General features: G+C 45.7%; 3 protein-coding genes across 3 annotated transcripts in view; 2 read left to right on the top strand and 1 right to left on the bottom strand.

Moving 5' to 3' along the window:
* LOC105944874 overlaps positions 1–24,875 on the bottom strand; it is a 115,311-nt gene extending 90,436 nt beyond the window's left edge. Inside the window, exon 1 of the mRNA XM_045156064.1 lies at positions 24,756–24,875. The gene's annotated coding sequence lies outside the window, so the exon portion shown is untranslated. The remainder of the gene's footprint in view (positions 1–24,755) is intronic.
* Positions 4,279–6,654, top strand: LOC123462820 (nuclear receptor coactivator 4-like). The gene is given in 4 exon segments (XM_045156837.1): positions 4,279–4,824; positions 4,827–5,092; positions 5,094–5,913; positions 5,916–6,654. Coding segments are annotated over 4 exon segments (1,869 nt in total). The 5' UTR covers positions 4,279–4,283; the 3' UTR covers positions 6,158–6,654.
* On the top strand, positions 13,018–25,770 carry LOC101618183 (putative olfactory receptor 2I1). The gene is made up of 5 exons (XM_045156060.1): positions 13,018–13,159; positions 15,193–15,279; positions 19,010–19,213; positions 22,439–22,521; positions 24,733–25,770. The coding sequence occupies exons 1-5, from the start codon at positions 13,018–13,020 to the stop codon at positions 25,768–25,770; spliced, it is 1,554 nt and encodes a 517-aa protein (XP_045011995.1).
* Positions 25,771–26,700: the final 930 nt, after the last annotated feature.

Genomic DNA, 26,700 nt, shown 5'->3' with positions numbered 1-26,700 from the left:
CCTCCCCTTGTAAAGGTATTTATAACGTCATGTGGTGGGCTGTCTTCTGGCTCAGGTGAACCAGAGGGACAGCTAGCTGGTTAGGGCTAGGGGCTGTCTCAGGAAGAGGTTAGCCCTGACACCAAGTTCTGGGAGCTAAATTTGATCAACCACAATGTTTAAATGGTATGAAAAACCTCCCTCCCAGGAGGGATCCAGATTTTTTGTGGAAAAACAGGTCTAGGGAACTAGGCAAGAGTTAAGTCAAATCATCTTTGATTTCTAGCAAGTGCAAACTTTTCAGTCTCTTTTACTTTCAGGAGTCCAGACACCCTAACTGTACCTCCCTCTCAGGAACTCATGCAAAGCCGGCCTGTCTATAATCCCAGTGCTGCTACAATGGGATGAGAGGAGAAGACAAGAGAATCCCTGGGAGGCTTCAGGCCAACTAGGCTGGCACACAGACCACAGTGAACAAGAGACCCAACACTTGAAGTTATTCTCTGACCTCCACACAGGCAATGTGATATGTGACACCCATGCCCACACAAAGACTTTTTAAAAGGAATGCATAGGAGAGATTGATCAGCAGTTAAAGGTACTTGCTTGTAAAGCCTAATCAGCAAAGTTCAATACCCCAGTACCCACATAAAGCCAGATTCACAAAGTGACACATGTTTCTGTAGTTCATTTGCAGTGGCAAGAGGCCCTGGTACACCCATAATCAGTCTCTCTTTCTCTCTCTGTCTTAATGAATAAATATATTTTTTAAATATTGAATTTAAAGCCAGGTGTGGTGGAGCATGCCTTTAATCCCAGCTCTCAGGAGGCAGAGGTAGGAGGAGCACCATGAGTTCAAGGCCACCCTAAGACTACATAGTGAATTCCAGGTCAGTAAGACCCTACCTCAAAAATAAAATTGAATTTAAAGCAGGGTCTGGTGGCACTTACCTTTAATCCCAGCACTCAGAAAGCAGAGATATAGGAGGATTGCCATAAGTTCAAGGCCACCTTGAGAGTGAATTCCAGGTCAGCCTAGGCTAGAGCAACACCCTACCTTAAAAAAACCACCATATATATATATATATATATATATATATATATATATATATATATATAATTTATGGGCTGAAGAGATGGTTTAGCAGTTAAGCACTTGTCATGAAGCCTAAGGTCCCCAGTTCGAGGCTTGATTCCCCAGGACCCACGTTAGCCAGATGCACAAGGGGGCACACGTGTCTGAAGTTCGTTTACAGTGGCTGGAAGCCCTGGCGTGCCCATTCTCTCTGTCTACCTTCCTATTTCTGTATCTCTCTCTCTCTCCCAAATAAATAAATAAATATATATATATATTTAATTTAGGGAAAAATGGAACCCATTAAAAGGTAAAAATATAGTCCATATACTTTTTTTGTTTGTATGCTTTTTTCAAGGTAGGGTCTCACTCTAACCCGTGCTGACCTCGAATTCACTCTGTAGTCTCAGGCTGGCCTCAAATTCAAGGCATTAAAGGCATGTGCCACCATGCCCGGTCATGTACTTTTTATTATTAACCAACATTTATTCAGGATTTTCTATGTACTCATTGCTCTGCTTGACACTGATGAATACCAAGTAAACACAAGGTGATTTTGTCTAGACAGTTTGGACAGAAAACACTGATTCCCAAGAAACTGTCAGCAAACGATGAAAACAGTAAAGAAATACTGTACTCAGGACGTTAAAGTAGGGCTGGGGTCCAGGCTCAGTGGAAAAGTGCTTGCCTAGCAAGCCTAAGGTCCTGGTGCAATTCGCATAACTAAACAACGAAGTTTTCGCGTGGATAATTACTTCCCCACTCCCCAGAGGACAACATGGCCAGTCACCACATGTATTTTATCAATGAGTGAAACCTCAGCACTGTTGTTTTTTCAGCACCTATGAGAACTTCTAGAGAGAAGAAGAGCATTTAGGAAGAGCTGTCTAAAGGATCACCAGAACAACTTATCCTCAGATCATTGAAGATCCTATTCCCAGGATAAAGCAAAATGGCAAAAATCTGCACATTTAAAATGCATCTTTTTTTATCTCCTAATTATCTCCACCTACTCATCCTTCAGAGAGGCTTGTTCTTCTAGCCCGTGCTTTGGCATTCTGCCATTGGTTTCCACTGGGAAGTTCACAAGATGTAGCTTTATGAAACCCAAAGGAAAACTTACCCCATATCTCCATGATAGGAACAACAATACTCTTCCTATCATATAAGCAATACCTTCTTTTTTTGAGACATGGTCTTGCTATATAGCTCAGACTGGCCTAGAATTCAAGATCCTCCTGCTTCAACCTCTTGAATGCTAGGATTAGAGTCATGTACCACTATGCCCAGCTAGTGATGATTTTTTCTCATTTTATGGATGTTTTATGATAAGTTGTACATACTGAAGTGTACAATTTGATGTTGACATATGTATGCACCATGAAACCATCACCACAATCATGAAAGAAAATCTCCATCACTCAAAGGTTTCTTCATGCCCCACTATATCAGATTCCTTCCACCCTACCCTGCATTTCTCTTTCCCAAACAACTATCTGTTTTCTTTTGTAAATTATTTACTTGTTTGTTTGTTTGAGAGAGGGAGCAAAGAAGGAGAGAATAGGTACATTATGGCCACTAGCCACTGCAAACAAACTCTGGATGCATATGCCACCTTGTGCATCTGGCTTACATGGGCACTAAGAAATCAAACCTGGGACCCTAGGCTTCAAGCACCTAAACTGTTAAGCCATCTCTGCAACCTGTACTTTCTGGTCTTCTTTTATCTAGTATAATTATTTCTGGACTCATCCAGGCTGTGGTGTGTAACAGCTCATTCATGTTAGATGAACATGAGTGGTATTCCAGCAGATAGATAGACTGCAATTTGTCCATCCACTGGCTGATGGAAATGTGGGATGTGTCCCATGCTTTCTTGCATAGGAAGTCTGTGAACATTTGTGTATAATTATGGCATGTGTTCATTGCTCTTGATTATCATATACAAGTACACGTGTGGACTGGCTACATAACTTGAAAGGTGGCATATGTTTAATCATTTAAGAAACAGAGTTGTCACTTTTTCCTGTGCATGAAAACAAGGGCACTTCCTCCTAATTCCTAATTTGTGTCAAGAAATTGGCAACTTCTTGCTGTATACTTTTTGTTTGTGTGTTAAAGAGAATTTTTACAAGGCTGGGAAGATGGCTCTATGGATAAAGCACTTGCCATGCAAGTGTGAGGGTAAGAGGTGATATCCTCAGCACCCACATAAACGGGCCTGGTAGCCAAACTGTTATCCCAGCACTCAGGAGGCAAAGGTAGGATCCCCAGGGCAAGCTGGCTAGCTAGACTAGCCAAATCATGCTCTGGGTTTAAGTGGAAGGCCCTGCTTCAGTAAGTAAAGTAGAGAATAATCAAGGAAGACAACCAATGTCAATCTCTAGCCTCCACACACACCTGAACATAAGTGCATCCACACACACATGAACACATACACACATGCATACATACCACACACACAAATAATTTTATTACATAATTGGAAAGTGGCCAAATGCCGAGCCTGATGGCACACTCTTTTAATCCCCAGCACTCAGGAGGCAGAGGTAGGAGGATCGCCGTGAGTTCAAGGCCAGCCTGAGCCTACACAATGAATTCCAGGTCAGCCTGGGCTAGAGCAAGACCCTGCTTCCAAAAAATAAAAAGAAAAGAAAAAATAAATAAAGTGGGATAAATGATTAAAAAAAAACTATTAGTAATCCATTAACTAGATACCATGGTAGCTTACTTATATCCAGACTGTTGCCAAAATAGCAGGTATAAAATTGATACTTTTTGTCTGAAGAGTTTGCTTAGTGGCTAAGGTGCTTGACTGTGAAGCCTAAGGACCCAGATTCAATTCCCCAGTACCCACGTAAGCCAGATGCACAAGGTAGCACATGTGTCTAGAGTTCATTTGCTATGACTAGAGGCCCTGGCGCACCCATTCTCTCTATCTGCCTCTTCCCCCCTCCCTCCCTCTTTCTTTCTAATAAATAAATAAAATATTTTTAATTGTTAATTTTTACAAAGCATGTTATAACAATGTGTTATATTATCCATGTCAATAAAGACACAGGAAACTTTCAAAATACCACATTTACTGCTCCACCTTATTTTGTCTTTTATTGTGTCCTTTATCCTTATTGTGCCTATTTATGTAAGCCATGTTAAAATCCTTCTAGTATTAGAGCTCAGTTAAAAAAAAACTCAGGCTGGCGGATCCCGTCCGAGGACAGTGAGCAGGATGAATCCCTCCCTGGAACAGAGTGGTGGCTGCAATAACCGAGAACCGCTCCAGAGATGCACTGACGCCCGCAGGGAGCTGGAGCTTGCTACTGGCGGAGTGCTCCGGGCCGATAAGCAAATTAAAGACAACCTGCAAGAGGTGAAAGCTCAGATTCACAGTTGCATAAGTCGTCACCTGGAATGTCTCCGAAGCCGTGAGGTGTGGCTGTATGAGCAGGTGGATCTCATCTACCAGCTCAAAGAGGAGACGCTCCAGCAGCAGGCTCAGCAGCTCTACTGGTTACTGGGCCAATTCAATTGTCTCATTCATCAACTGGAGTGCACCCAGAACAAAGACCTTGCCAATCAGGTTTCTGTTTGCCTGGAGAGATTAGGCAGTTTGACCCTTAAGCCTGAAGATTCAACTGTTCTCCTCTTTGAAGCCGACACGGCTGCTCTGCACCAGACTATCACCACATTTGGCTCCCTCAAGACCATTCAAGTTCCAGAGCACCTGATGTCTCATGCTAGTTCATCAAATGTTGGCCCTTTCCTAGAGAAAAGGGTTATATCCCAGTGCCAGAGCAGAAGTCAGCATGCAGAGGCACAGCTGTTCCTCTCAGCGAATGGCTTCTTGGAAGCAAACCTGCCACTGGGCATCAGTCTCCATATGTACCCAGCACCAACCCCCAGGACTGGCTCACCCCAAAGCGGACCTCCGAGAGTAGTCAGACTCCTGCCAGAGCCTGCAGTTTCTTCAGTAATGTCTGGGGCAACTTAAAGGGCTTAGAAAACTGGCTCCTCGTGAGTCAGCAAAAAAGAATTTCCTGGAAAATCAAGTTCCCCAAAGTGTAACAGCAGTTCTACCACCAGTACTTTCTCCAGTGAAGTTGAAAAGGCAGAAGACATGGAGTTCCTGGATCAAGATGAGCTGCGCCTGTCAGACTGGCTGGTGACGCCTCAGGATCCCCTCAAAGTGGAGAAGCCTGAGAATGGCGACCCTGAAGCCAGTGAGAAGTGGAAACTCCTATTTCAGGTGTTCAGGGAGCCCTACAGTGTGAGTGAGTGGCTCGTAAAGTCCGACTCCTGTACCAACTGTCGGGGTAACCAACCCAAGGGTGTGGAGATCGAAAACCTGGGCAATCTGAAGTGTCTGAATGAGCACTTGGAGGCCAAGAAACCACTCTCCCTCCCCAGCATGGCTGCTGAGGACTGGCTTGTCCAGAACCATCAGGACCCATGTAAAGTCGAGGAAGTCTGCAAAGCCAACGAGCCCTGCACAAGCTTTGCAGAGTGTGTGTGTGACGAGAACTGTGAGAAGGAAGCTCTGTGCAGATGGCTTCTGAGGAAAGAAGGAAAGGATAAGAATGGCGTGCCCGTGGAGCCCAAATCTGAGCCCGAGAGACACAGAGAGTCCCTGGCTAAGTGGCTGCATCCTGACAGGAGAGCGCTCACAGACCCAACTAAGGCCCCAAAGGCAGTGGCTCCTGCTGGAGTCTCTGACTCCTTCCAAGTCATCCGGAACAGTTCCTTGCCACAGTGGCTCATCAGGCCTTTCTGCAAAGGAAGTCCCAAGGAAGTGCTTGGTGCTGAGGGCAGAGCTGCCAAAGACAAGCCCAAGAGCCCTGTGACTGCTTCCTGGTGCCCCTTCCTGGTGCCGACTGGGTCCTGCCAGGAAAGAAGATGGGAAACCTCAGCCAGTTCTGCCCTGGAGAGGACAAGTGGCTACTTCGGAAGAAGGCCCAGGAAGTATTTCTTAATTCACCCCTAAAAGAAGAACGTAACTTTCCCCCAGACTGTTACGGCCTCCCAGCAGTTTGTGATCTCTTTGCCTGTATGCAGCTTCAAGTTGATAAAGACAAGTGGTTATATCGAACTCCTCTACAGATGTAAAGAGAAGGACCATTAGACTCGGCAGCCTTTGCAGATGATCATATGCGTCCTTGAGCTGAGCAACCGCAACCTGCCAAATCATTGTGTATTCTGGGTCTGATTAGTGGGCTCTGTTCCTGTCCTGCCTCACTCTGAACTAGAAGAACAATCACCAACTTATGAGTTATTTTGTAAGAGGCTTTTGATGCTAACGTGATTCATTTCCTTCTTACGGAAGTACTGACTTGATTACTCTCACACTAGAAATAGCATCTTGGTGCATAGGCCTTCACCTCCTTCCATGGTAAATTAAACACTGTAGTTACAAAAGTGAAATTTTCTATAATCAGAGTGTGTTAATGTGTTTCAAACTAGTCACTTCCCTGACCTTTGGGTTACTCTAGATGTTCTCTTGCTGTGGGCTTTCTTCTAGTGCTCTGAAAGGCTTCTGTGGAGTTCATATGTAGGACATTTCACACACATAATTAACTTTACCAATACAGTGTACTTTCTCCTCACCAAAGTGTGTATTAGCTATCCTGTAGTTTTTGACATTAGTCATTAGATATTTTAGCTTACGTTGTATTTTTCCACATCTGAAAATTAAGCCACCACAAATTTTGCCTTTATTTCTGAGTGTTAAGGTATGCTGTGAGTGCTCTGAAAAGGATTCTGTTGCTTTAAGAACACTTTCAGGGCAGTAATAGCCTTGCTATCCTGCAGACCTCCAGGCTTAAAGAGCAGAAAAGGTGAGATGTATAGGAAATACAGTACTCAACCACTCACTGTCCTAGGGGTTACTGGTGCATCCTGTGTAAACGGAGGCTGAGCTTGACATCTGGTGCTCTTAACTAGGGATAAAGTCACCGTCTTGTCCCCCTGCACAGCATTCACGGACCTCGAGAAGTACAATGCCGTGCCATCTTAGTGAACAGACTGTGTTCAATATTTGTGCCTTGGGGTGTTTACTGAAACTTCATAAGGTACTGCTATCCTTAGTAATGTTCACGTTGTAAGAAGTTTCTCTGTAGAGAAGTGGGATTTATAATGCTTGAAAATTCTCCAGGGTAAGGATCTTAGTTAGTTTTCAGGCTTTGAAACTATTAAACCTAACTCCCATGTTATCAGAAATAGTTCCAAGGAAACTCCTTGCCATACAATGACACTGTCATACATCTTCACTAGAATGTTCGGACCACAGTTCAAAAGACCTTCATTGCCGGGCGTGGTGGCGCACGCCTTTAATCCCAGCACTCGGGAGGCAGAGGTAGGAGGATCGTTGTGAGCTCGAGGCCACCCTGAGACTCCATAGTGAATTCCAGGTCAGCCTGGGCTACAGTGAGACCCTGCCTCGAAAACCAAAAAAAAAAAAAAAAAAAGAAAAGACCTGGCCTTCGTGCCCCCGCCCCAGCACCACTGAGGCCACTCTAGAGGAGAAGTGGGCACCAAGTTAGGGACCCTTCCCAACATCTTAGGGCTTAGGGTTGCACGAAACTGTGCTTTTTTTTTTTTTAGGTCTAACACTGTATCTTGCATTATAATTAAAATGTAATTTACATCAATCACTATGCTAATGAAAAACATCCTTTTGCATTGATGAGTTTTATAACTTCATTAAAAGCATAATGACCACAAAAAAAAAAAAAAACTCAGACTATGGGGACCTTTAAAGTGGGACTGAATGCATTGCATTTTACATCATGGATGATTGTCAGTTTATGGGGGCCAAGGGTAGAATATGGTGGTTTGATTCAGGTGTCCCCCATAAACTTAGGTGTTCTGAATGCTAAGTTTCCAGCTGATGAAGGTTTGGGAATCAACACCTCCTGGAGGCATGCATTGTTGAGGGTGGGCTTTATGGCTATTATAGCCAGTTTCCCCATGCCAGTGTTTGGCATACTCTCCTATTGCTATTGTCCACCTTATATTAGCCAGGGGGTGATGTCCACTCTCTGCTCATGACAATGTTTTCCCTGCCATCGTGGAGTGTCCCCTTGAGTCTGTAAGCCAAAATAAACTATTTATTTTTCCCAAAAGCTGCTCTTGGTCGGGTGATTTCTGCCAGCAATGTGAACCCAATTGCAACAAAGGTTTAAAGCCATCAGCAGATAAACATGTATTTATTATTAGGGCACATGGTAGTTTCAAATGGGGAAAGCCCTGGGGTAAGAGTTAAGATTAGCTGGGCAGGTGGCACATACCTGTAATCCCAACACTTGGGAGGCAGAGATAGGAAGAGTGCCATGAGTCCAAGGCTACCCTGAAACTACATACTGAATAGTGAATCCCAGATCAGCCTGGGCTAGAGCAAGATCCTACCTCAAAAAAAAAAAAAAAAAAAAGTTATGACTAAAGACCTGGAGTCAGGTATGATGATTCGTTGACTTAGGTCTGAAATTCCAGCATTCAGGATGCTGAGGTAGGATGGCCTCAAGTTCCAGGATGGCATAGGCTGCAAGAGACACTGTTTCAAAAAACGAGTGGGGCCTGAAGCCCTGGGTTATAAGTTCCACTGTGACTAGCATTTCAAGTCAAACTCCCATTGGTTCTTTGCTTCATCATAAGCAAACAGAAAGCTGATCTAAAGGAGCTGCACTGGTTCTATGCTTATCCTCTGTTTCTTGAGGCTGATTATCTCACCAAGAACCAAACCGAAGAGTGTAGTGAATGGTCCTTCACCGCCATTACCACCATGTAGAGATCTAGAACTCCACTGATCCTGAGCCACTTAGTTGCCATGGCAAATGCTTGTCAAAATAGGCAAGAAAAAGAAGAAAAAAAGAAAAAAAAATAGGCAAGAAGATTGTCAACTCACAGCTTTGACACGAGACCTGTTTTCTTTATCCACACAGGCTTCTGCCTTTGGGTCACAGATAATGTTTTACTTAAGGTATTTCTGAGAAGGTGGATTACCTGAGCCATTATTATTTAGAGCTTGGGGGGATATCTGGGCACCAATATTTACAGGACTTGTACCCTAGATTTGCAAGGAAGGAATGGCTAGAAGGATGCCAAAGACAGAAAGGGTCTTACAAAATGAAAAGGGAGGCAAGTCCAAGTCTCTCAATTCCACAGTTGTGCCCAGTGAACAATACAATAGCCCCTGGGTGGCCTCACCTCCTCTCTTTATTTGCCAAGGTTGCTAAGCTTTCTTGATAACCTAGAGGAGAGATAGGCAACTTGACTCATCGCCCCATAGTGGGATGGGCCACTTCTTCAACAGTGTGCACAACTCTAACACTATGATCACTGCTTATCTGGAGTGAGTTGAGAGTCTGTGGTGTTTGAGCAGAGTTCAAAGCTACCTACTGACCTGTCAGGATACTAGGTCTGTGGTTCTCAAAACGCCATCTCTGATCAACGACCACAACATCACCAGGGAACTTAGGAATGAAAATGACCAGATAAATCCGGAATCCTGTGAGCAGGACCAAATAAAAATCTGAGAACTTCTGCCCTAGGTCTCACTGAATTCACAGGAATGTCGCCACAGTTCAGGATGAGTACCTTGCCAGTCCTGTGGAACAGGCAGTTTCACAGGCTGACCACGAGGTGGCAGGACAGGACCGCTATCCTGACATTTGGCCGCAAAGCATTGCAAAAGAGGATTTCAGATGGAAATTGGTAAGGCTTCTGAAAGTTCAGGAGAAATACAAAGTCAAAGTTTCTGTAAATGATAACTTCAAATACATCCAAGGGCTAGAGGAATAGCTTAGTGGTTGAGGTATTTGTCTGCAAAGCCAAAGGACCTCAGTTCAGTTCCCCCAGGACCCACTTAAGCCAGATACAGAAGGTGGTGCATGCATCTGCAGTTTGTTTGCAGTAGCTGGAGGTTCTGGTGCGCCCATATTCTCTCTCTCTCTCTCTCTTTCTCTCTCTCTCTCTTTCTCTCTCTCTCTTTCTGTCTTTTTCTCTCTCTCCCTCTTTACCTCTCTTGCTCTCTCAAATAAATAAATAAAATTTTAATATATATATAATGTAAAGTCCATGCCCTGTGTCACTGAAGTGTAGAATATTCTGGATTCTTAACTGAAAGTTAAAAGTCTGAGTGGACAGCAAAAAGCAAAGCTGATCCAAATACAAACCCTGAGCTTCTTAGCTCAGTGGTTATTGGGATAGTCTACTTATGGAGGTCATCTGTATATGAGCATTACTGGTGTGTATAGTTATATGAAACTTTCTCTGTTTGAGGGGAGGTGTTTCAGGCAGGGTCTCATTTTCTAATCCAAGTTTGTCTCCAACTCATGATCCTCCTGTCTCAGCCACCTGCTAGTACAGACGTCTGTTACCAAACCCAGTGGAAAAAGTATTGATCCACCTTGTTCCCTTTTTTTCTTAATTTATTTTTATTTTTATTTATTTATTCGAGAGTGACAGACAGAGAGACAAAGAGGCAGAGAGAGAGAGAGAGAGAGAGAGAGAGAGAGAATGGGCACGCCAGGGCCTCTGGCCACTGCAAACAAAACTCCAGACGCATGCGCACCCTTATGCATCTGGCTAACATGGGTCCTGGGAAATCGAGCCTTGAACCCGGGTCCTTAGGCTTCATGGGCAAGCGCTTAACTGCTAAGCCATCTCTCCAGCCCCACCTTGTTCCCTTTTGAAGGCATGATGAACCACATTCCAAAGCCAAATAGAAACTATTACTTTATCTTACCCATGTCTTGGGCTGTCTTTGTAATTATTTCCTTCCATCAACATAAGGAGCAAGAAAGTGGCTCCATTAACCATATCTTACACATATATAGTTAGTTTTTAGTTCCTCTATGACTTTGAGTTCAGAATATATATATATCATATTATTCTGCACTTCAGTGATACAGGGCATGGACATTATATTATATTTGTACTCTGCCTTTTCTATCAGGAGGTGGTGGGAAACTGGGATGTGTGTGTGTGTGTGTGTGTGTGTGTGTGTATACACCCTGACTGACAGAAAAACAACTAACAGAAACATTCATTGCACTATACATACCAATAACCTACATATATACAGATGACTTCTTTTTTTTAAAATTTTTTTTGTTTATTTTTATTTATATATTTGAGAGCGACAGGCAGAGAGAAAGAGTCAGAGAGAGAGAGAGAGAGAGAGAGAGGAGAGTGGGTGCGCCAGGGCTTCTAGCCACTGCAAACGAACTCCAGATGCGTGCACCCCCTCATGCATCTGGCTAACGTGGGTCCTGGGGAATCAAGCCTCGAACCGGTGTCCTTAGGCTTCACAGGCAAGCGCTTAACCGCTAAGCCATCTCTCCAGCCCTACAGATGACTTCTATAAGTAAGGACATCTAGTGTGTTCTTAGTAGGCTAGGAGTAATGCTGTCACTTTGGAACCATTTTTAACTGCCTAAAACTAAAAAGGCCTCAAATGCATGGTTTTCTAGTCCTTATCATGAGGCACAAACACCAGCACCAAAAAAAAAAAAAAAAAAAAAAAAAAATCAGGCACACATGCTCTGTATAGGAGGATCGTCTGCATGCTTACTAGTCTCTCAATTTGGCATAGTGGCACATACCTTTAACCTCAGCACTTGGGAGGCTGAGGTAGGAGGATCACCATGAGTTCGAGGCCAGCCTGAGACTATGTAGTGAATTCCAGGTCACTCTGGGCTAGAGTGAGACCCTACCTTGAAAAACCAAAAAGAAAGAAAGAGGATCTCAACACAATCATTGTATACTAAATTAGTGAACCTACCTGCCACACACAGTGACCAACGGAACCCTACAAATACTAAAAATGTCACATCTTGAGCTGAAGAGGTGACTTAGCAATTAAGGTGAAGGGACCAAACTGACACCATGACAGGCTTCAGTAAGGTGTCACCCTAACTAGGCCTAAGTTCCAGTTTCCCAGAGAGGCAAGCAAGACTTCTGAGAAAGGGCAGGCTGTTAATCAACAGTGATCCTGACATGTGACTGGAAAAGATATCCACCCAGGGGCTGAGTCAGTTCCTGGAGACATGACCCTTTTTGCGCCTTTCATACCCCTTCTGCCCCAACCAATCAGAGATGCACAACTGTAATTGCTGCTTGCCTAGTCAATCATTTTAAAAATTACCTAACCCACCTGAAATTCCCCTAGACCTAGCCTGCCAAAACCTTAGGACCAATCAAAAGAGTGAAAGTACAGCTACTGTTCAAATTAGCCAATCATGTTAGGAAAGCCCACCAAAATTCCTCTAGCTGTGCTTAAAAGGAGCCTGCAAGCTCCTCACAGGGTTACCATTTTGTATGAATGGTTGACACCCGCGTGCTGGCTGATTCTGCAGAATAAATGTTCTTTGCTTTTACATACTATTTGAGTCTGTGATTCTCAAACCCTTAGATTTGGGGGCTTATCTTGGATCTCTAGGGACCCTCAGGTTCAATAGTGGAGCATTTCCAGGAGAGCATTTGGTTCTCCACAGATCAGTGAGTCAGGGCACACCTCTGTACTGTGTGTCTTTGATCTTCTCTGTTCTTTGTTTCGTTTTCAGTAAATCTGGTGTCCAGGCATGGTCTGGAGGCCCATGGAGGTGAGGCTGACGAGCCAGTAATTACCTCGGGGCCGGGAAATTCTGAGGACATTCTGGAGCCCCTTCTGGTGGAGCCAGAGAATTCCAGTTTGGCTAAGCCCATTCATGGGATAGCTGCCATCTGGTGGAGTTGGAAAGCTCCAATCTGGCCGAGCTTGAAAGCTCTAGTCTGACTCTGGTTTTGGTAAATGCTGATGAGTTGTGCCCATCTGGCAGAGCCCGTTTACGAGATAGGCCTCCATCTGTAGCATTTTGGTTTCTCTTTCACTTCCTGGGAAATTTGTTTTTGTGTCTGTATGTCTGTGTCTTATTTGTCCTTTTCTGATTCTGGACCCAGAAGCAAGAGAAAGCCAGTCTGCAATGAACATGGCTTTTGTCAACCAGGCAGTGCCAGACATCCGCAGAAAGCTCCAACGACTGGACTGTTTCATGGATAAGCAGATGTCAGAACTTGTAACAATAGCTGGAAAAGTTTATAATGATAGAGAGACTCCAGAAGATAAACAAAGTAGAGGCTTCACCAAAATACTACTGGCTGCCACAGGAAAATCTGATCCAAGGGAATTAAAAAAACATGGCTTATGGGAGAACCAGGCAAACTAGCCCCACAATTGAAAGGGGAAGGGAACACCAACCCCATCTCCAAAAAGACCAATGTGTTTATTGCAAAGAGATGGGACACTGAAAAAATGAATATATGCAAAGACAAAGGGACAAAAATCCTAAAATCCTGGAGATAGGAGAACTCAGTGACTGAGGGCATCAGGGTTCATGTTCCCTCCATGAGCCCTGGGTAACCTTGAAGGTGAAGGGGAAACCAGTAGACTTTCTAGTTGATACTGGGGCTCAGCATTCAATCCTGAAATAGCCCATGGGACCCCTGTCCACCAAAAGGACATTGGTCCAGGGAGCCACTGAGACAAATCAATATTCATGGACTACCCGAAGTGGACTTAGGTATGGGACAGGTAACCCATTCGTTCGTGGTCATCCCTGGGTGCCCATATCCCCTCTTGTGGTGAGTCCTTTTGACTAAAATGGCAGCACAAATCCATTTCTGTCCCAAGGGAGTATAAGTTCTCAATCAGAATGGTCCTGTACATGTATTGACTGTGTCCCTGGAGGAATAATATAAACTGTATACCTCTCCCTCACAAGCCACCCCTGAAAACCCATATCTAAGGGAACTATGGGAAAGGATTCCAGGTGTATGGGCAGAAGAAATCAGACTGGGATGGCCAAACACTGGGCCCCAGTCATGGTCCAACTGAGAGCTAATGCCAGCCCAATCCTAGTCCACCAATACCCTATGCCCCAAGAGGCCAAATTGGGAATAACACCTCACATAAACCGACTTTGGGAACAAGGGATGTTAGTACCTGGTCAGTCCACCTGGAATACTCCTCTCCTGCCAGTTAGAAGCCCCACTCCAATGACTACCAGCTTGTGCAGGATCTGAGGGAAATTAATAAATGGGTGGAGGACATCCACCCCATGGTGCCGAACCCATACACTCTGCTAAGCACTCTGTCACCTGAATGCAATGTGTACACAATGCTGGTCCTCAAGGACACATTCTTCAGTCTGCCGCTGGCCCCAGCCAGTCAACCTCTGTCTGCCTTTGAATGGAGTGATCCAGAACGTGGATTCAACAAACAGTTGACTTGGACCAAACTGCCACAAGGATTTAAAACCTCACCCACCGACAACTCAAAAGGTATCATGGTGCTGGAAAGAAGTAACTAGAGTACTGAGCAACATCTCGATCCCACCTTCCAAGGCTCAGGATCTAATGCAGAAGAGGTGGTGGAAAGAATGTAAGAGCCAAAGGAAGGGTTGGACTCCTTACAACATGCTCCCTCCAGACAAAAAATTGGCCTCAATATCCATGACCTCATAGTACCTGACACTACCTACACAAGACCATCATAAGAGGAGAGAAGGATCATGGCATCCGAACAGAGGAGAGACTTATTGAGATGGGGAGTGGATGTGATGGAGAATGGAATTTCAAAGGGGAAAAGGGGGGGGGATGGAGGGTATTACCATGGGATATTTTTGGTAATCATGGAAAATGTTTAATAAAATTGAGAAAAAAGGAAATAAAGTCACATGTAATCTTTTTTTTAATATTTTTTTAATTTTCATTTATTTATTTATTTATTTGAGAGCGACAGACACAGAGAGAAAGACAGATAGAGGGAGAGAGAGAGAATGGGCGCACCAGGGCTTCCAGCCTCTGCAAACGAACTCCAGACGCATGCGCCCCCTTGTGCATCTGGCTAACGTGGGACCTAGGGAACCGAGCCTCAAACCGGGGTCCTTAGGCTTCACAGGCAAGCGCTTAACTGCTAAGCCATCTCTCCAGCCCCACATATAATCTTAAAAAAATACGTTAATAGATAAATCAAGCAAAAAATTAAATAAATAAAAACTCACCCACCATCTTTGATGAGGCACCCCATGAGGACCTGGGTGAGTACCACCAGGCCCATCCCCAAATAACCCTCTTGCAATATGTAGATGACCCTTTTATGGCAGCCTCAGATGAAGAAGCCTGCCGCTCAGCCACAGAGGCCTTGCTGAGAGAACTGGACCTCATGGGATACCGAGTTTCAGCCAGAAAAGGTCAGCTCTGCCAGAGAGAAGTAACTTACCTTGGGTACATACTCAAGGAGGGCCAACACCTGTTGTCTCAAGCCCACAAGGAGACAGTCCTTAACATTCCCCACCCCAGGACCCAGTGACAGGTATGTGAGTTCTTGGGGTTGGTGGGGTTTTGTAGACTCTGGATACTCAGAAACAGAGATTGCCAAGCCTCTCTATGAGGCCACGAGGGGACCACAAGGAAAATTTCCTTGAATGGACCCAATAAAGGGATAGGGCCTTCCTCCAGTTGAAAAAGGCCCTCCTTGTAGCCCTGGCATTAGCTTTGCCAGACATCCACAAACCTTTCCCTCTTTATGTTGATGAAAACAAAGGCATAGTTAAAGGGGTACTGACTCAAACTCTCAGCCCTTGGAAGAAGCTGACTGCTTACCTATCAAAGAAATTAGACCCAGTGGCAGTGGAATGGTCCCCACGCCTCCGAATAATAGCAGCCACCACCTTATTGGTCAAAGACTCAGATAATCTGACTTTGGGCTAAACCCTGAGAGTGACTACTCCTCATGCTATTGAAAGAATGCTAAAGCAGCCCCCTGACAGGTGGCTGGCTAACCAATGCCAGACTGACTCATTTTCAGGCCTTTCTTCTCAATCCCCCATAGGTCCAATTTATCATTTATTATTTATTTAGCCTGTCAGTCCCTCAATCCCACAACACTGTTACCTGACCCGGATCTGGACAGTCCCATACATGACTGCTTGGAGATCTTGAGCAGTTTACAAGGGACCTGACCAGATCTCAATGATGTTCCCCTTAAAGGGGCAGAGCTGACCTGGTATACAGATGGAAGCAGCTTCCTTAAGGATGGTGTCCAGTATGCAGGAGTGTCCATAATGCAGTGACAATGGAAGAAACAACTGTATGGTCAGAAGCCCTCCCTCCAGGTATGTCTGCCCAGAAAGATGACTGATAGCCCTGACCAAGGCCTTGCAACTAGGCCAAAGAAAGAGACTTAATATCTATACTGACAGCCATTATGCTTTTGCAATGGTACATGTTCATGGGGTCATTTATAAAGAAAGGGGACTATTGACAGCAGAAGGAAAAACCATTAAAAATAAGTGGGAGATTTTGGACCTCCTGCAGGCTGTATGTCTCCCCAAAAAGATAGCAATCATTCACTGCCCTGGTCACCAGAAAGGGGAGGATCCTACTTCTAAAGGGAACAACAGGGCTGACAAGGCAGCATGAGAGGCAGCCCTCCAGCTCGCTACTACCCTGGTGGCAAAATTGCCTCCAATGGTGGCACCAACCTTGCCAGAGACACCAAACTACACTGATTCAGAACTACAGAGGCTTAAGACCTGCACAGCAGCCTATAAGGAACAAGGACGGTACAAGACTCCTGACGGAAGGATCACCCACCCATCGGACTTTGCTAACCAACGCATCAGACAAATGCACCGGGGCACTCATCCAGGACAACAGAAGATTGAGGTCTTCCTTACACAGGCCCACCTTAAAGTTTTTGACTTAAGACAAAAGGCAGCAGAAGCCATAGCCCAATGCCATGCCTGCCGCCTGGTAAATGTAAAAAGCGGAATTTCTCAGTCGGGAATCAGGAAAAGAGGAACCCGACCAGGAGTAAATTGGGAAATTGACTTTACAGAGATAAAACCTGGTTTATGTGGATGCAGGTATTTACTAGTATTTATAGCCACCTTTTCAGGATGAACTGAGGCTTTTCCAACTAAGAATGAGACTGCCACAACTGTGGCCATGAAACTATTGGATGACATCATCCCAAAGTATGGTTTACCTGTTCTTTTGGGGTAAACAATGGACCAGCCTTCATCTCACAGGTAACCCAAGCCATAGTTAAAATTGTGGTGACAAATTGGAAACTTCATTGTGTATATCGTCCCCAGAGTTCAGGACAGGTAGAAAGGATTAATTGGACCCTAAAGGAGAACCTAACTAAATTAATCCTTGAAACTGGCAGTGACTGGGTGTCTCTCCTTCCCTTTGCCCTCTTCCGAGTTCAAAACTCCCCATATACCATGGGGCTGACCCCTTTTGAAATCATGTATGCAAGGTCCCCACCCTTGTTGCCCAATATAAAAGCAGAAATGTTAACTGAATTTGATGATGAAACATTTCTCTCCTCCCTACAAGCTTTATTTCAGGTGCAAGAACATCTCTGGCCTCAGCTACAGGTCATCTATGAGAAGGCACCTCCACCTACACCCCACAGGTTCAGGAGGGGAGATCTAGTGCTCATCAAAAAACACTGAAAAGAGACTCTTGAACCCAGCTGGAAGGGACCTTTCACCATGATCCTGACCACCCCAACTGCTGTTAAGATGGATGGCATCCCCACTTGGATACCTCACTCCCATGTGAAGCCTGCTGATCCACAGCAGATCCAGATGACCACACACCTCAAGAGAAGGCAGGCCTGTGGCAAGCCATTGCACACGTGTAGGATCCACTCAAACTGAGGACTCATAAGCTAGAGACTCAACAATGATACTAAAAATGTTTATGGTTATGTTTCTTACTATGTTTGCTTGCTGTTCAGAACTTTAGGCATGCCCCATGAACCTCGCCGCCCATCGCCACACCCCACATGAGCCTTATAATCTCACCTGGATAATCTCCAACCCCACCACTGGGACTATTCTTTAACTCCACCTCCCGACTGGCCTCACCATATACATGGTGGCCAGAACTCAAGGTACACTTATGTAATATTTTTGAAGGGGAATGGGAACCCAGTGACCAACAACCCTTTCCCCTTTTGGGTGCACCTACCTGGCTAGGAGGCAATGAAATAGAGTCTTAACTATCTATGTTTGCCCTGGGCATAGCCTGACAAGGGAACAAAAACCAATATGTGGGGACCCTAGGCAGTACTACTGTGCCTCCTGGGGATGTGAAACAACTGGCACCTTTACATGGGCATCTGCCAACAAAGACACAGAGGGCCACATGGAGGAAGGATACAGGAGAACACCTTATAAACAGGGCATGTAAGAAAAAACAATGCAACCCCCTAACCATCAGATTCGCAGGGGGGGGGAGGACTCAAAATTGGACCTATGGTAGGACATTGGGACTCAAATTATATGTAATAGGGACAGATCCTGGTGCTCTTTTCACTATTAGACTGGCAGTTGACCCAATGCCCCCCCAGACCCCTAAAGCCCAAGAAAGTGTTGACCCCACCACAAAGGCCACCTCAAAGAACCTCAGCCCCCTCCCTAATCACTCAAGCTTCTAGAGCCCCATCCCCATTCCCCAACACTGAACCAGCAACTCATGTCGTCCCTCCACTCGGCATTGGGCCAACACTGAGAGGCAAACTTATAAGGTCCTCAACTCCTCTAAGACCTGCTGGTTGTGTCTCAACCCACAGCCCCCTTTCTACGAAGGCATAGCAATACCAGAAAATTACTCCATGGCTGCACAGGCAATGCCTGTCATTGGCAACAATAGGGAAAAGGAAAAATAACCGTTCAGTCAGAGACAGGAAGGGACTCTGCATTGGAGATCAGATTCCCCAAGCCTAATTCTACCTATATAACTAAACCCAATGTCCCACTGCCTCTGGGTACTTAACTCCCCCAGAAGACAGATGATCCCCTGGATAGTCTACTGCCCCGACCAAAACGTTCCTTCACAATTAGCACCAGTGGGATGAGAAAAAATGAGAAATCGTTACTGCTGTTTTATTGTCTTCTCTTCTAGGCCTTGGTGTAGCTGGGGCAATAGGCACTGGCACCTCCGCTCTGGTGCTTCAAGACAAAAACTACAAATACCTAAGGTCAGCCATCGATGCAGATTTAGAACAATTAGAAAAATCAATCACCCTCTTACAGGACTCTCTCTCCTCCTCAGCTGAGGAAGCACTACAGCACAGACAGGAACTGGACCTGCTGTTCCTCCTGCAAGGTGGTCCCTGTGCCACCTCAAAGGAAGAACATCATTTCTATGTTAATCACTCTTGGGTTATGAAAGAATCTGTGGCCACACTTAGAAAAAGACTACAATGAAAGAATATTGGAAAGAGAACAATCTCAAGGATGGTATGAGTCCATGTTCAATTGGTCCCTTGGTTAACTGTTGGGGGCCATTGGGCTGGCCTTTAATCCATAGCCTTGGGCTGTTTGGCAACAAGACTTTTGCACCTGCAAGTAAGCAAGATTGTGTACATCCAGTGTTACTGGCAAGAGCTGGCCATTCCTTGAACCTTTGTGCTTGTATTGCTGGGAACAGAGAAGGTTTGTTTCTCTCCCAACCTTGAAATAATCTTTTGTACTGAGAAGTGGTCAAGATGCAAAACTCTGTAACAGAAAGAAGTTGTTTTGATAGAAACCTGTGTGAAGGTCATGGAATTTTTATACATGGGCAAACTGTTTGCAAGAAGATATTAAAGAGGACTACTGAGAAATAAACAGTGCTTCAGTCCTGGACTGGAGTCCTTGCTTTCATTCTTTCTCCTGTCTTTCTTTAATCCTCACTCCCTATCAGGCTCGAACCTTTTCAGCTGGCAGGTTCCGGCAGTTAACGACTTTACTTTCTGCCCTAACTGGTCCCCTTATCCTTTTACTGCTTGCCTGTGGACCTCGTATCATTAATGCTTTGGTCAAATTTGTTAAGGATCGCATAGCCACAGTACAACTAATGGTTCTGAGACACCAATACCAACCTTTAGATACATCTCAAGGATTCGAGATGGGACCATACTCAAGGGAGGAATGAAGGGACCAAACTGACACAGTGGCAGGCTTCAGTAAGGTGCCACCCTAACTAGGCCAAAGTTCCAGTTCCCAGAGGCAAGCAAGACTTCTGAGAAAGGGCGGGCCCTGATCCTGACATATGGCTGGAAAAGATAACTGCCCAGAGGCTGAGTCAGTTCCTGGAGACATGTCCCTTTTCACACCTTTCACAACCTTTCTGGCCCAACCAATCAGAGATGCACAACTCTAATTGCTGCTTGCCTAGCCAATCATTTTAAAAATTGCCTACCCGCCTGAAATTCCCCTAGACCTCGCCCGCCAAAACCTTAGGACCAATCAAAAGAGTGCAAGTACAGCTACTGTTCAAATTAGCCAATCATGTTAGAAAAGACTAAGCCTGCCAAAATTCCTCTAGCTGTGCTTCAAAGGAGCCTGCAAGCTCCTCTTAGGGTCACCATTTTGTGTGAATGGTTGACATCTGCATGCTGGCTGATTCTGCACAATAAATGCTCTTTGCTTTTACATACTATTTGAGTCTGGGGTCTTTCTTCAGTGATTCTTGAACCCTTACAAAGGCACTTGCCTGCAAAGCCTAAGGATCCAGGTTTGATTCCCCAGTACCCACATAAGCCAGATGCACAAAGTAGCATATGGAGTTAGTTTGTAGTGGCTAGAGGCCCTGGCATGCTCATTCATTCTCTCTCTCTCTCTCTCTCTCTCTCTCTCTCCCCTCTCTCTTCCCCCTGCTTTCAAATAAATAAATAAAAATATTTTTTTAAAAAAACTGTCACACCTGTCAGGGGTGGTGGAACATGCCTTTAATTCCAGCACTCAGGAGGCATAGGTAGGAGGATTGCCATGAGTTCAAGGCCACCCTGAGAATACAGAGTGAATTCCAGGTCAGCCTGGGCTAGAGTGAGACCCTACCTCGAAAAACCAAACAATTTTTTTTAAAAGGTCACATCTATCTGGGTGTGGTGTGGCACACTCCTTTAATCCCAGCACTCAGGAGGCAGAGGTAGGAGGACTGCCATGAGTTGAAGGCCACCCTGAGACTACAGAGTGAATTCCAGGTTGGCCTGGGCTAGTGCAAAGCCCTACGTCAAAAAACCAGAAATAAATAAATAAATAAAAAGTCACATCTTCACATCAGCTGGGAGCATGGGCTGTAACACCTCATGGCCAGTGACACACTTCTTCCAGCAAGGTTCCACAAACTTCCCAAACAACTGGGGATTGAGTATGGAGACACATAAGTTTATATGGGATATTTTACATTAAAACCACCACAGTAGGGAATCAAATTAGAGTTGGATTAAAATGAGAAGGCAGTTCAGCCTCTTGGGCACAACAAAGCAAAAACAGCATTGAGAGTATACAAAGAAGTAATTATAATAGCTGGAAGCAATCTGAGCGGGTAGAGAGAAAAGTGAAGGCAGGAGAGGGGTAGGGAACAGCGATAAACGTCCATAGTAGTAAGGAAAGACTTGGAAGGATAGAAGTATAATTTGAATGGATAATTATTTTCCCAAGAATTATGACATGAGAAGGTAGTGGAGCAGACACAAAATATTCAAGAATATGGAGGACAGGTGGGGGTGACAACAGTATAGTGGTGGGCAACAGCCTATGGCATGAGTCGGCCGGGCATGATGGAGCATGGATGCTATCATTAAGGCCTACTAAACCTTTTCCCCTCCAAAGAAATCCATCTCTATGGTTCTTTCTACCAAACTGACCTTTTAGTTTAATCTTTCTCTTACTACTTTTATACCTATCACCTGGGGAGATAAGCAGGGATATCACGAGTTCATTGCCAGCCTGTGCTACATAGCAAGATCCTGTTTTGAAAGGCTTGAAATTATGCTGCTTCTGGCCTCCACACTGAGCAAGAGACACAATAGCCTAGAAGGACTTTCTCTCCATAATTCTCCCTTCTTCCCTGGGGTGGGGGGGATTCTCTCTGGACACTGCTATGGAAAGTGCTAATTATGGGAGTGAGACATAGATTCCCCAGAGTAGCAACCACTTTTCTAAGGAAGAGGGGAAACTGATTCCTCTGTTTCCTCTTTAGCAAGCGGACTCATCAGCACCTTTCCTTTCCTCTCTCCTTAGATTCAGGAAGGATATGTTTGAGGTCATTACCACCTAATGATGACTGGATTCCACTACAAGGCTAAAATCCTTGCCCTGTCTATGTCCTCTCACAAAGGTCTCCAGAGATGGACTCCACATCTGCCTTGGGCCCTGCATTTCAAACACTTAGGCACCTTATTTGCAGACAGTCTTCATTCTTCTACTGACCAGCAGGACAGCACCCACCCACCATTTTCTTCCTGAGGTTCCTGCCTCTGATCACAGGTACTCATGTCAGAACTGGACATGGTCAAATAACTTTGTCTTTTGTTAATCTTTCCCCCTGTCATTTCAAACCCAGAGAATCCAAAGAAGGGGCAAGAGACCAGTATATCATCTAAAAACTCAAGCCTTAAATGCTGGTGCCAATGGTTAAATATGAAGGTATGTTTATTATTATATTGGCCTAGGAAGAAATAGTTGTACAGCTGAGGGTCATGTTCTAGAATAGCAAATGAGGTTTGGGAACATAGCATGTTATATATTTTGCATAAGATTTGCCTTCTGAGGAATAATAGTGGGGGGGGGGGGATTGGAGCTTTGTAGCTATGTTTTGGGGATTTGTGCACATAGATAATGAAGATGTTGCCTGTGTAGTTTTGTGTGTGTGCCTGTATTCATGCTGTGGCGTGTTTAAAAGTGAATGCTCTAAGACTTGCTTGGCTGAGCTGGTGTGTGGCTATGTATTCAAAATGTGAATGAATTTAGTATTTCTAGCCACCATTGTTGAATGAACTTAAATGCCAGATCTTATATTTAATCCATGTCCACTATGACCACAGTGCTATAAAGTTCCTTAGAAATAAAGATTAGGGTTTGCATGTCCTTTTAATTCTCCACAGTCTCTAACATAACAGACCCTAGTTTCATGTTTTTAAACATCCGAAATCCTTGGAGTTAGGTTTAAATCAAAATTCTGTTAAGCATTTACAAACAATGTGACTGTGGACAAATTGTTTTATTTTCACTACCTCCCTGTCCTGCTCTGTACAGTAAGACTATTGTCTAATTTCCAAACAAGTAAATATTAAAGATAATGCATAAAAGATAAATGGATTTTTACATCATTTCTGTCACCCCCTCATATAGGAACCTCTGAAAAACATGTTTCCCAGACCAGGTGTAGTAGCACACACCTGCAAGTCATGGCTCAGGAGATTAAAGCAGGAAGTGCAGGAGCTAGAGGCCAGCTTGGGCTACATTGTGAGACCCTGTCTTGAAAAACAAAATCACTGTCTGGACTGAGCATGTTGTTCAGTGGTAGAGCACAAGACCTAGAATTCAATAAAAAATAAACTGAGAGCCGGGTGTGGTGGCACACACCTTTAATCCCAGCACTCGGAAGGCAGAAGTAAGAGGATCACTGTGAGCTCAAGGCCACCATGAGACTACGTAGTGAATTCCAGGTCAGCTTGAGCTAGAGTGAGACCCTACCTCAAAAAACAAACAAAAAACAATTAAACAGGCACAACAAAATTTTAAGGAATCTAGTTTAGAAAACAACTATTCATACATCAGGCAGAAGTAGCTGGGGTGAGCCACAGAGGGAGATTTGTACAGGACAAGCATAGAAGTAAAGCAAAGAAAACACGTGATTGGAGGTCAGGCATGGTGGAACTCACATACAATTCCAGCACTGGGAGGTAGAAGCAAGAAGATCGAGCTCAAAGTCATTCTATTCTGCATAATAAATCTGAGGCCTGTCTCAGAAACAGAGCACTGGCACACACCTTTGAGCCCAGCACTCAGGAGGCAGAAGCAGGAGGCCTGGTGTGAGTTTGAGGCCACCCTGAGACTCCATAGTGAATTCCAGGTTAGCCGGGCTAGAGCAAGGCCCTACTTCAAAAAACCAAAAAATTAAAAAGCAAAAGAGAGAGAGGAGAGAACTTGATTAGCTTCAGTTATACAACTGCCATTCATCTAAAGCCCCGGAATTCCCTGGTTATGTATCATTGGTTGCTCATACGTGGTTGACGTTATGTACTATTTTTCTGTAATGTAGGCATTACAAGACACCACTCAAAGGAATCTCATTTCGATTTACACATGGAGCAAGATTAAGGCCTTACAGGCTTTGCTCAGAGATCCTCCTGGCCATAGTCCTGTGAATTTAATAGATAAATAGATAAAAGTGGCACCACCTAAAACAAAAATGTTATGATTCTAGTCCATCGAGTGTCAGTCAGGACAGGGTTGGGGTATTGTGTTAACTTTTCAAGGAAAAGTGGAGGAACGAGGCCCAGAGTGGAACCTCTTCCAGTATCTGAAGGATTGTCATTAAGACAGACATTGCGTTTCTTCTTTGACCCCTGGGAGTACAATCGGAACCAGGGAGATAGTGGAGAGAACGCTAGTTTGGGAATCAGACAGGCCTGATTGGCTAAGACCTTAGGACAACTTAACTTTGTGAGCCTTGGTTCATCAATTAGGCAGTCTCTGATTCTCTCAAATAATTTTATGGACAAAAAAGAATGGCCTGTGGCTATTTGAATGCCCAGTAGTTCTGTATATTGGATGCCAACCGTAAATTATGCGCTTTCGTTTCTTTCCCAGTCCATCCCACACTCTGGGTCCTTCCTTGCTAGCCATGGGTAGCGTTACCCTTTTTTGTCTCGTACTTCCAAACCTTCTTGGAGTTTCTCCTCTCAGGCAAATCACAGCTCCGAGGATCTCTTCCTGCTCCTGGGTTTCTCCGACTGGCCCTCGCTGCAGCCAGTCCTCTTCGCGCTGGTCCTGCTTTGCTACCTGCTGACCCTGACGGGCAACGCGGCGCTCGTGCTGCTGGCGGTGCGCGACCCGCGCCTGCACACGCCCATGTACTACTTCCTCTGCCACCTGGCCCTGGTGGACGCGGGCTTCACCGCGAGCGTGGTGCCCGCGCTGCTGGCCAGCCTGAGCGGCCTGGCGCTGCGGCTGTCCCGGGGCGGCTGCGCGGCGCAGCTGTGCGCGTCGCTGGCGCTGGGCTCGGCCGAGTGCGTGCTGCTGGCGGTGATGGCCCTGGACCGCGCGGCCGCCGTGTGCCGCCCGCTGCGCTACGCCGCGCTCGCCTCGCCGCCCCGGTGCCGCGCGCTGGCCGCCGCCTGCTGGCTGGGCGGCCTGGCCAACGCCGCCGCGCAGACCGCGCTGCTGGCCGCCCGGCCGCTGTGCTCGGCCCGCCGGCTGGACCACTTCATCTGTGAGCTGCCCGCGCTGCTGCAGCTGGCCTGCCGCGGCGGGCGGGGCGCCACCGAGCGCCAGATGTTCGCGGCGCGCGTGGTCATCCTGCTCGTGCCCTCCGCCGTCATCCTGGCCTGCTACGGCGCGGTGGGCCGCGCGGTCTGGGGCATGCGCTCCCGCGCGGGCCGGAGGAAAGCAGCGGGCACCTGTGGCTCGCACCTGACCGCCGTCTGCCTGTTCTATGGCTCGGCCACCTACACCTACCTGCAACCCACGCACAGCTACAACCAGGGCCGGGGCAAGTTCGTGTCGCTGTTCTACACCGTGGTTACGCCCGCTCTCAACCCGCTCATCTACACTCTTCGGAATAAGGAGGTGAAGGAGGCAGCCAGGAGGCTTCTGCGGAGTCTTGGGGAGACAGCGAGAGGCTGGGGAGGGCGCAGAGCACCGGGACGAGGATACCCATTTGGGCAGTAGTCAATCTAGCCTTTAGGCCGTTCGTTTCTGTATGAATTCCTTTCTCTCATCAGGTGGGGTTCAGATTATTGAGGGGAAATCTCAATATCCCTCTCTCCTCTCTCCTCTCTCCTCTCTCCTCTCTCCTCTCTCCCCTCTCCCTCTCCCCTCTCCTCTCCTCTCCTCTCCTCTCCTCTTCTCTTCTCTTCTCTCTCTCTCTCTCTCTCTCTCTCTCTCTCTCTCTCTCTCTCTCTCTCGACAGTAAGTGGTTCTTGTGCTTTGTCCTAAGCTAATGAAGAAGAGAAACTTGAAGAAGGAAACACTGACCACACCTAAAGAATCCACACGGATGATAGGCAACCTGATGCTCACCTTTACCTTTGTTCACACTGACAAAAGACCATGGGAAAATCTATGGTCACGACTTTCTGGGCTCTCACAAGTTAACAGGGAAGTAGTAGCCCAGCCCTTCAGAATCTTCTTCCAGAAACAGCAGTCAGTCCAGCCCAACACAGACCTAGAGTGTCCATCACAAGACATTGGCCCATAACTGTACAAGGAATGTCCAATGTGTGTTGAGAGGGCTTCAGTTGGGAATCCAGCCTGCAAGAGATGGTTCTTGAACACGATTTAAAAAAAAAATTATGCATTTGCAAGCAGAGTGATAGAGAGAAGAGAGGCAGAGAGAATGGGTGTACCAGGATCTCCAGCCACTGCAAACAAACTCTAAATGCATGCACCACTTTGTGCATCTGACTTTACATGGGTACTGGGTGTCGGACTGGAGTTGTTAGGCTTTGCAGGCAGGAGTCTTAACCGCTGTGCTATCTCTCCCGCCCCCGAACACGTTTTAACAAGGAGACCCCAAGTGGTGAGGAAGAAGGCAGCCATGTTTCAGGCTGTTAGAAGCAGCCTACATGGGACCAGGAGCAAGACAGGAGAGCGGTGAGA

The sequence above is a fragment of the Jaculus jaculus genome, chromosome 8 (genome assembly GCF_020740685.1).
Source record: "Jaculus jaculus isolate mJacJac1 chromosome 8, mJacJac1.mat.Y.cur, whole genome shotgun sequence".
NCBI lineage: Eukaryota > Metazoa > Chordata > Mammalia > Rodentia > Dipodidae > Jaculus > Jaculus jaculus.
The sequence above is the reverse complement of the archived record's forward strand: the minus strand, read 5'-3'. Positions and strand labels throughout refer to the sequence as shown.

Bases quoted from the DNA above. Each gene is read 5' to 3' on its own strand.
- LOC101618183 (XM_045156060.1), top strand. From the start codon at position 13,018: ATGGCTTTTGTCAACCAGGCAGTGCCAGACATCCGCAGAAAGCTCCAA. The intron at 15,280-19,009 runs GTCAGCTCTGCC...CTTCTCTTCTAG, and splicing joins CCGAGTTTCAGCCAGAAAAG to GCCTTGGTGTAGCTGGGGCA. The intron at 22,522-24,732 runs GTATGTTTATTA...AGCCATGGGTAG, and splicing joins GCCAATGGTTAAATATGAAG to CGTTACCCTTTTTTGTCTCG.